Source organism: Cyprinodon variegatus, unplaced genomic scaffold (assembly GCF_000732505.1).
Source record: "Cyprinodon variegatus isolate N-32 unplaced genomic scaffold, C_variegatus-1.0 Scaffold457, whole genome shotgun sequence".
NCBI classification, from domain to species: domain Eukaryota; kingdom Metazoa; phylum Chordata; class Actinopteri; order Cyprinodontiformes; family Cyprinodontidae; genus Cyprinodon; species Cyprinodon variegatus.
The window spans coordinates 517258-526878 of record NW_015150910.1 but is presented as its reverse complement, the minus strand read 5'-3'; the positions used below and the strand labels follow the sequence as shown (position 1 = coordinate 526878).

Sequence of the window (9621 nt, the reverse complement as noted above, 5' to 3'; positions counted from 1 at the left end):
AGAGTGGTGCAACATCATGCTGTGGGCCAAGCTTTTTTTTTTTTTTTTTTAGCACTGACAAAAGCTGTCACAAATTTATTTTGACTGAAAGACTAGTGTGGTGTTTTATCCCACAGGACAATTTTACAGTTAATAAAATAAAAAAACGATAACTTTATATCAGAATGCTTTTCAACATCTCTTAAAAACTATTTTCAGACATTGGCAGAGCAAACACGTATCTATGGTGGCCTAAATTGTTATTTAATATTTATATAAATAAAAAAAATTACTCCTACTCCTTTATTGTAAAAAAATTAATCTTTATTTTTAGAAATAAAGACAAACGTCCAACCGGGAGGCATTATAACCATGCCTCAAATCGTCAAAGGGAGAACTACGCCCTCTTGCGGGGACACTTAAGAACAAACGTTTTACGTCATCACTCTACGTAATTCCGTACAATGTGTACGGAAGTAATTCTACTCAGGTTGTATGAGCTGTTCTAATCAGTGAGTAAAGGATGTTTTTCCATCCTAAAAACACTCGGGTTCCTCATTGACATAAAAACAGACCGAAGGTTTCAAAATGAGCACCCAGGATATCCTGAAGAATGCGTCCACTTTGGCCTCGTATAACGTGTTGCTACAGGTGAATAACTGCATTTGCTCTAGTCGGTCTAAAGGTTGTGTTTCTGATTTCTTAGTTCGTGTTTCCCAGGTGATGTTCCGCGTCCTCACCTTCCTCCTGAACGCTTTCACGCTGAGATTCGTCTCCAAAGAGCTGATCGGGGTGGTGAACGTCAGGTAAAAATAAAGATGCTGAGAGAGAAAGACAGGGGGAGGGGGGTTTCTGCTCACCTGCTGCTCTAACTTATACTTCTGTGTATCTCTATGATTCAGGCTCACGTTGTTATATTCCACGCTAGTGTTTTTATCCAGAGAGGCTTTCAGGAGAGCCTGTCTGAGTGGAGAATCAGGGACAAACCGCAGCTGGAGACAAGTCATCAACCTCCTATGGCTGACGTGAGTTACTCATACATGAGTTACGGTAGGTGCTGATAAGAGCAGATATGTCTCAATAGGAAACATTAGATTTGTGTGGGGTTTACTAACAGCTGGGAGAACTTCAGGATTGAAATAACTGAAGATTGAAGAGTTTGATGATTCTTAAGGTCTGAACTGTGGCTTGGAAAGGTTCATGTCCTGAACATCAAAGATACACTATGGAGATCAAACAATGCAGATGAAATGCATAGCTTAGTGTAGTTTAGCTGCACGTAGCTTGTGTTTTTCTTTCCTTCCCTCAGTTTACTTTGGCTTATCTTAACTGTCAATAGCAAAGCTTCTCTCAGGCTCCATTCCCTTATTTCCACTTAGGTTGCCTTACCTTGCCATGGCTTAATTGACCTTGCCTTGTCTTAGTTACCATATCTTAGATTAGCTTCCCTTTCAATCTCTTAGTTTAGGGTACTTAGTTTTACTTATTCATAAGCCTATTTTAGCAACCATTCTGTTTCATATGTCAGCATCCCTCCCTCCCCTCACACACAGATTCTTGTGTCTCACTCTTCAGAGTTCCTCTCGGTGTGTTTTGGGCCATTCTTCTTGGATGTGTGTGGCTGTGGCTCCTGGAGGTGCCAGATGCCCAGACGGTCCCTCACTATGGTCCTTCTGTGGTGCTGTTTGCCTTCTCAGGAGTGCAGGAGCTCCTGGCTGAGCCCCTCTGGGTCTTGGCTCAAGCGCACATGTTTGTGCGACTGAAAGTGATCGCTGAGAGCTTAGCGATGGTCGCCAAGTGCAGTGTCACCGTGGTGTTGGTGGTATTCGCACGCGATTGGGGTCTTTACATATTCTCTGCTGCCCATGTAAGACAACAGTTCTCTGCGAATAAAACGCATACCAATGTGATGTGATGTAGACTACAGACCATAGTCCATGTTGTGCACAATACAAATACACTTAGCACTCTTTAGTTTTTTATGTCTCAAAACATTGAAGATGACGTTTTTTCCTGGCATTTCTCAATAATGTGTTACCTCGTGTTTCTCTTTTAGTTGGTGTACACAGGATTTCTTGTGGTGTGCTACGTGGTTTACTTCATTCATTTCTTGGGGTCCAAAGAAGCAGAAAAGAAGAAATTTCCTCTGCAGCACGTCAGGGATCTGTTGCCTTGCAAAGCTAAAGGAGAGGTTGTTAATTCAATGCAGATTGTGTAATGATTGAAGTCACCCAGAGCGCTCTAACATTCCAAAAATCTGCTGTATTTACAGCCACTCGTAGACTGGACCGTGGCCCGGCTCACGTGGAGCTTTTTCAAGCAGTCCTTCCTCAAGCAGATCCTGACAGAGGGGGAGCGCTACGTCATGACCTTTCTGAACGTCCTCAGTTTTGGCGACCAGGGTATCTATGATATTGTAAACAACCTGGGCTCCATGGTGGCTCGCTTCATCTTCCTGCCCATCGAGGAGAGCTTCTACATCTTCTTTGCCAAAGTGTTAGAGAGAGGACGGGATATAGAAAGTCAGAAAAAGGTCTGAGGAGGGGGTGCGAACAAATCAAAACACAATGAGGTAGCAATCCCTGCTTTTCTCACTTAATATTGTGTTTTCCTACACAGGAAGATGTAGCGATTGCAGCAGAGGTCCTTGAGTGTTTGATGAAGCTGGTACTGGTGATCGGATTGATCATCACCGTATTTGGATATGCATACTCTCACCTGGCTCTGGATCTTTATGGTGGCGCTCTTTTAAGCAGTGGATCTGGTACATGTTCCAAACTCAGCAGAAATTCTGAAGAATATTTGATTCCCTTCTGTTCTCGGTATGGTAATCTGTTGATTTACTTAAAGGACCTGGTTTGCTGCGATGCTACAGCTGCTATGTTCTCCTACTGGCTGTGAACGGTGTAACAGAGTGCTTTGTATTCGCTGCCATGAGCCAACAGGAAGTCGACAAGTAAGTAAGGAGACAAAACAGATGCTTATAGATCTCACACGACCCGAAATCTGTTACTTTATCCCTGTTTGAGTTTTTTTTTTTTTTTTTTTTCCCCAGGTATAACCTGGTCATGCTGGCTTTGTCTGTGTCCTTCCTCGTCCTGTCCTACATGCTGACATGGTGGGCCGGCGGCGTTGGCTTCATACTGGCAAACTGCCTCAACATGGCCCTACGGATCTCCCACAGCCTGCTCTTCATTCACCACTACTTCCAGTTCAGTCAGTGGAAACCTCTGCGAGGCCTTTTGCCTTCCCCGCTCCTGCTGGTGGTGCTTATCCTGAGCGCTGTGGTTACAGCAGTTTCTGAGGTACTTCTGAAATGGTTTTATCTTTTAATATGTTTATATTTATGCATTAATTGTTTATATTTATTTAGAGAGCCTTGAACATTTTAATTTTTTTTTGCTTACATGTATTTTACTGGAGTATGCTGGTAAAGATTCTCAGTCATCCAGGTCATATTCATTCCAAAAAATTTTTAAAACAATCCACTGGACTTTTTTTCCAAGTTTAAAGACATTTCTTTTCCAATCCAGGAAGCTTTTTCAATTCAAAATGTCAGAAATAGTGTTGAGTTCGATGCTTTATAGAGTGGACCAAAAACAAAGCCTGGTTTTGGCTTAGAAAACATGCAAATTGAACCGGACAAATGGATCTGACCCTTAGGAATGGGCAGTATATAGCTCTTTTATAGACATCGATCAGCATCAAGGGGCAGACCCCTTCTTCATGTTCAATTTGCGTGTTTTCTAAGCCAAAGCAAGGCTTTGTTTTAGGTCCACTCTTTTAAGGTTTGACCCCAACGCCATTTCTGACATTTTGAATTGAAAAAGCTTCCTGGATGTGGATTGATCTTTTAACTTTTTAGAAAAAATGTTACTGGTGGTGTATGCCATAAAATAATGCAACCACTGTTTACATATGAATGGGAAATGATTTAAAATAAGTAACCCACATAGAGAACTAAAATAGATTTTCCTACCAAATCCCATAAAAAGAGCTGAAGAGAAAAAACTAAGGTTTTTCTTTTGCATAACAATAATACAGATCTTATCCTGAATCTAACCTCCTCTATATAATTTCCTTTTAAAATGTTGCTCGTTGCCTTTGTAAGACATGGTGGTGGCAGCATTATGCTGTGGGGAAGCTCTAATCTAGCAGGGAGAATGTTGATCAGATTAACTGGAAAAAGATGGATGGAGTTAAATACACGATCATTTGGTGGCAAAGGTTAAATTAGAAGCAAGACAATTACACTAAAACAATCAGAGCTATCACAGAATGATATAAAGTCAAGGAATTATTGTGTCCGATTCACAATAATGTACTTCTAAATGTATATAACAAAAAACACAGATGATATATAAGATGACAGAATGTAATAAAGCTCAGTGTAATAAATATTTTAGCAAGACAGTGCTATCCGACATTTTTTTTAAAATATGAATTCAGCTACTTTTGTTTCAATTTTCAGGCTGCTTTCTGCTGCAACGGCGGCTGGCTGCTCAGGATGCTCCATATCTGTGTGGGAGGAGTTTGTTTGCTTTTCGTCCTGGTGGCTGTTCTTTTCACAGAGACTCGGCTTGTTCAGTTTGTGAGGACACAGCTGCTGCCCCGTTACAGAAAGAAACACACTTAATCACACAAGAAACTGCTGCGGATGGGAAACACAAGGAGATTAGAAACTGGATATCAGTTACTGCCAAACAGACATAAAGAGGACGGGAAGTTTATTTTAATGTAATTGTTATTTTTTACTCTAAAACATTCCTGTTTGAAATGTATTAAAAACATTATTTTTGTTTTAGGATCTATGTATGAATGGAAACAACGAACGTACTTGAAAAATACTGCTGATTTCTGTTACCAACCTTTTTTGCACAGATTAAACAAAACAATGTAACTGGGATGAAATTGTATAAATGTTCAAGAGTACGAGAACAAAACATTCTGACTGCTGAGTTATTTCAGTTTGGTTTATTTCTTTAGAGCCAACTAACATGTAATCTCTTATTCATACTCTACTCACATAACCCTTTTAAGTGCAAATTGAATTCAAACCAATTTTATTTGATCTAGTTAGATTAAAATCTGATAAAATACCGTTAATTTCAATCCTGGATAAATCCAAAGTAGTAATCACGTAATGATGATTGGTACAGTTTTATAAGGATTTCAAATGGACTGCTAATTGGTAAACACAGTTCAGCCAAGTGCGTCAGCAGTCACAATAAGTTCTGTCTGAATAGTGCAGGCAGTAAGCAAGGAGGTAGGAAAAGGGAGCAGGATGCTTCTTATAGTTCCTTTAGCATAGGGATGTCCTAGCCTTCGTATCTGTGGCTGAGAAGCTGTAAGGTTCCTACAATCTTGTGTGAAAAGATGTGTAGCCACAGCCTACCTCACAGAGTTTAACACAAATATATTATTTCTTCACAATACTCTTTGTGACACATGCACATTTTCACACCATATATTTTGGTTTTTATAATGGAAAATTTTACTCTTTTTTTTTTCAGTTCTTCGTGTCGTAGGATTGGTTTTAACTTGCATCACCTATGTGTGCTTCCATCAAGTGATAACATATGTGACACTTAAGGCTGTCCAGATTAATCAAAGCAGTATGGAGTCCCTTTCCTATCCAAGATAGAGTTCTTACCATTGTGGAAGGAGCTAAGAGCTACAACTTGCCCAATTCAAAATTGACCACTTCCTTTGCAGTGGTTCCTTAGTCTGAGCAAGCATTTGGTGACAGTAGAGAGGAATACCTTCCCTGTAAATAGTCTTATTCCACTGGCGAAGTGTCTAACTAACCTGCTCAATTCAACAGGAAATGCTCTAATTTTAAAGTGGTCATAGAAGGTTTAAATAGGGTATTTAGCCCTGGTCCTTAAGGTCTCTGAACAGGATGTTTTAACATTGGTTGGGCTGAAAATGGCGTATTTGCTGTTCTATGCCCCCGTAATGCAAGCCTGGTTAAAAGCCCCAGAATGAAACAACAGGTTTTGTTCCTTTTATGGTATGCTCATGAATATTTAGATGGGATGTGCGCTGGTTGGTTGGTTTACAACGAGCAAAGCTGCTGAGCAAAGACGCATCATAGCAACAAGCACTCACTCACTGAAACAATAAGTTGTTAATATGGTGACCAGACCACCGACACAGTGACGGTATGCTTCATCCCTGCCTGCCCTGTAAGGCAGGAAGGATCCTCTGATAGACAAACATAATCCATGCCTGTTGAGTCTTCTGGAAGACTGTGAAAAATTGCCTTTACGTTGGTGATTCTGGCTAATTTTCAATAGAGAAACTGCCTGCTTTGTAATTCTTGAGGAAGTAAACCCAACTGTAGGGTAAACAGCTAAACTGGTGTCTTACACCTACCTCTGTTCATGTTCTTGGGCCAGTGAACCAGTGGGCTGGTCTGTAAATCTCGGGGCGTGACAAAAGGACAGGCCAGAACCAAATAAGCCAACATCCCCGAGTTGATGTCAACTCGGGGCTTCGTTTGGATTCGCCTGTTTTATGGTGGAAGTTTAAAATTGTGAGATTTGCAGAGAAAGGAGGTGTCGATGGGGTTTAAACTTCTCTGTAGGTCCATTTCACCCACTGAACTAACGTTATTCATCTATGACAATGTAAACTCGGTTTTGCATTCTATGACCCCTTTAATAAAAATGGACTTACTTAGATTAATTTTTTTTTTTTGCAGTGAAGAGTGCTTTCTATGGGGAATAAATCAAAGGGGGCAATTTCAGCCATATTTTTTAAATAAGAGACATAACTGAACATATCACCAAACCTGAATCATCTTACATAACAGTAGCATGATTACTGGGATTTAGTGAAGAGGTAAAGTTAGGGAAAAAGACAGTTTACATGTTTAGTACTAAACATGTAAACTGTCTGTAAATCTGAGGCTTCTTTTTAGATCAGAATTTTGCTTGTTTGGAAAGTTTTAAGCATCAGTGAAACCCATGTGATTTTGTTGAACGTGAACGAAAGAAGCAAAACCCTGATCTCTTTCTCTAGCTTTGTATTTTCAGGTCCCTTAAATAAGTTTATAAGGAGGACAGCGATCACATTTTACAGGATCTGTTCAGCGAGCCCGACATGTTGCTGGGAAACACTTTCCAGTGATCTGTTGGTCTTTCTGTTTTGCTGTATTTAGATTACACACAATCTAAACAATGATGTCGGTTTGGGAATCAAGCAGGAGGACTCGGGAAAGCATTCTTTTACAATGAGACACATTTCAGTTTGTTGTACTGTGAGTTGGAATTGTATTTATATTGTATAAGTGAACATTAGAAAAGAGTCTGCCGAGAGGTTTGATGCATTATAATATACATTTAGTCTGTTATGTTTGTACTTGGCAATCTTCAAAAGCATTCCCAACGAAGTTTAGTCCATCAGAAACAAATAAAAACCCTTCACCCTACATCTCTGGGATTCGTTAGGTGAAGTTTAACGGCACAAGTTTCAGTCGTGATCTCATCATTTTGTAATGAGACTGTGGACAGGAGGAGCCTGCTCACTTATGTCCAGAAAGCAGATTTAATGTTCACTAGGAAATCATTGCCAGATTGTCTGTTTATGTGAGCGAGTGCCGGGGGCAGCCTAGCAGAGAGACAGCTGTCAGGAAGAGAAGAATATCTAAAGCTGAGAATCTGCCTTTGTGTGAACAACATGTCTCAAGTAAGAGTTAAAGTTTTCAGTTTTCAGTGGCCGCGGATTTGTAGATTAACTTTTATTTATTTTTTCTCTCAGCCTACACAGGAAGATGAACAAACACAGCGTCCTGCGGTGAGAGAAGAGGACCTTACTGAAGCAAAGAACAAACTGGGTGGGAGTGGGTCCGTGAAGGGCAAGACTTTTGAAGTAATGGAGGAGTGTGGTGAGGATGATTTTATACATGTTAACACATTTATGGTAGTGTTATTTGAAACTATGTTCACTACAACTAGGTTTTTTTTAATCTTTTGTATTTGGTTAAACTGGAAACACATAATGACTGTTAGGGGAGTTATGTACAATGTCGTAGTTTCCAGTCCATATACAGAAATGGGGTTTAATGATGGGACATTCCAGTCTTATCCAGGGGGGATTAAATATGAGCATACTGCAAAAAAATCTAATTAAGTGCATTTTTTTCTTTAGATACCGGTAAGTAAATTTATTCTTGAATTGAGGAGAAAAGTGAGACATTTTGCCAATGGAAAAAGACAATTTACATTTAAAATAAGGAAAACAATTGTCTCATTTACCTACTCAAATTAGGGGAAATACACTTCATTTAAGACATCTTTGTTTATTTCTATATCATTTTTCCAGTGTAGTCTCATGTTTATGTAACAGCTTGTCTGCTATTCAGTGAAATCTTCTGATTTATCTTGGTTCTCTGTAGAAAAAAAGGGTAAGGCTGCCCCCTCTGTGTTCAGTGGAGCGAGATCTGGGGCAGAGACTGCTTTCAACACCCGCTCGCCTCGAGAGCCCAGGAAGTAAAAGAGAAACATCCTAAGCACGGATGATCGCCGCCTCTTCCATGTGAATTGCATGCGACCAATTGTTTTCTCTGCCTGTGTATTGTGGCCGAAAACATTATTTTATTGTTGTTTCATATCATGCAACTATTACCAGCAGAGGTATGTTTAATAAAGCTTTGAGTTGAGTAAAAGTTCTATCATCAATTAACAGATTTGAAACAGCTATGTTTTACTCAGGCTTTCTGCTGTATTTCAAAGCATAAACATCTGGGCTCTGTACAAAAGTTTCTTTAACGATATCTTATGAGGATTTAAATTCCTCTAAAATGGGGAATAAAAAAGTACACAAACAAAGCAGAACTAAATACAAAATAGTTGGCAAATCAAGAACAGCTAAGCATGCAAGAAATAAAGAGGACTCAAATATGTAAGAATTAGAGTAGTTGAAGAAAAGAATGAGGAAAAAAAATATTCCTAACATATCAAACAACAGAAATAAAACCAGCTTTTTGTTTAACAGATTCCTAAAGTTACTAAAAATGAAACCTTAATCTAAATAAACTACTCATAAATCATAAAGAAAACATACAACAGTATGGGTAAATCTCTCCTTTCCTATCCAACATGGTTTCAAATGTAATGGAATCTAAAGTTATCAGGTTGGAAGATTCTTTTTTTTGTCAAAAATATTGTCAGGAGGAGCTGCTATGAAGGTAGATTTGTGTCTTTATTATTATTCAATTAAAATTGTTTGTAACTTTTTTGATTGAATGATAAAGACACAAATGTCCTACCCATTATAAGGCCCAATCAAAAAACAATGTTACTTCAATTTAAAAAGTTTCTTTAAAAAAAAAAAATATATATATATATATATAATTCTTATATCAAAGAAAACATTTTCAATCAAAGAAAAGCAGTGTTCTTATATATTGTTTTGAGTCTCAACTATATTTTTTAAATTCAAATACTTTTTTCTTTGATTGTAAAGTTTTTCTTTTTCATTGAAGTGAAGGTGTTTTAATTGAAAATATATTTTTTGATTGAAGCAACTTTTTTTTTATTGAATAATAAAGACACAAATCTACCTTAATAAGCTTCAGACCTTATTTAAATGAATATGCACTATAACTAAAAAATATATTCCTAAACTAAACAAATC

At 38.5% G+C, this 9621-nt stretch overlaps 2 protein-coding genes across 2 annotated transcripts; both read left to right on the top strand.

The window, feature by feature from the left end:
* Window positions 1-453: 453 nt before the first annotated feature.
* On the top strand, window positions 454-4910 carry rft1 (RFT1 homolog). Its single transcript, XM_015389395.1, has 10 exons — window positions 454-630; window positions 700-785; window positions 882-1004; window positions 1555-1846; window positions 2036-2170; window positions 2252-2512; window positions 2599-2743; window positions 2830-2935; window positions 3035-3284; window positions 4451-4910. The coding sequence occupies exons 1-10, from the start codon at window positions 568-570 to the stop codon at window positions 4613-4615; spliced, it is 1626 nt and encodes a 541-aa protein (XP_015244881.1). The 5' UTR covers window positions 454-567; the 3' UTR covers window positions 4616-4910.
* A 2595-nt stretch (window positions 4911-7505) lies between these two features.
* Window positions 7506-8650, top strand: LOC107094011 (musculoskeletal embryonic nuclear protein 1-like). Its single transcript, XM_015389402.1, has 3 exons — window positions 7506-7671; window positions 7744-7870; window positions 8381-8650. Exons 1-3 carry the CDS (start codon window positions 7663-7665, stop codon window positions 8476-8478), a joined length of 234 nt encoding a protein of 77 aa, XP_015244888.1. The 5' UTR covers window positions 7506-7662; the 3' UTR covers window positions 8479-8650.
* Window positions 8651-9621: the final 971 nt, after the last annotated feature.

Excerpts from the sequence above, each read along its gene's own strand:
- rft1 (XM_015389395.1), top strand. The coding sequence starts at position 568 with ATGAGCACCCAGGATATCCTGAAGAATGCGTCCACTTTGGCCTCGTAT. Across the intron at positions 2,171-2,251 it reads CTTGCAAAGCTAAAGGAGAG|CCACTCGTAGACTGGACCGT; the intron begins GTTGTTAATTCA and ends CTGTATTTACAG. Across the intron at positions 2,936-3,034 it reads AGCCAACAGGAAGTCGACAA|GTATAACCTGGTCATGCTGG; the intron begins GTAAGTAAGGAG and ends TTTTTTCCCCAG.
- LOC107094011 (XM_015389402.1), top strand. Across the intron at positions 7,871-8,380 it reads TGAAGTAATGGAGGAGTGTG|AAAAAAAGGGTAAGGCTGCC; the intron begins GTGAGGATGATT and ends GGTTCTCTGTAG.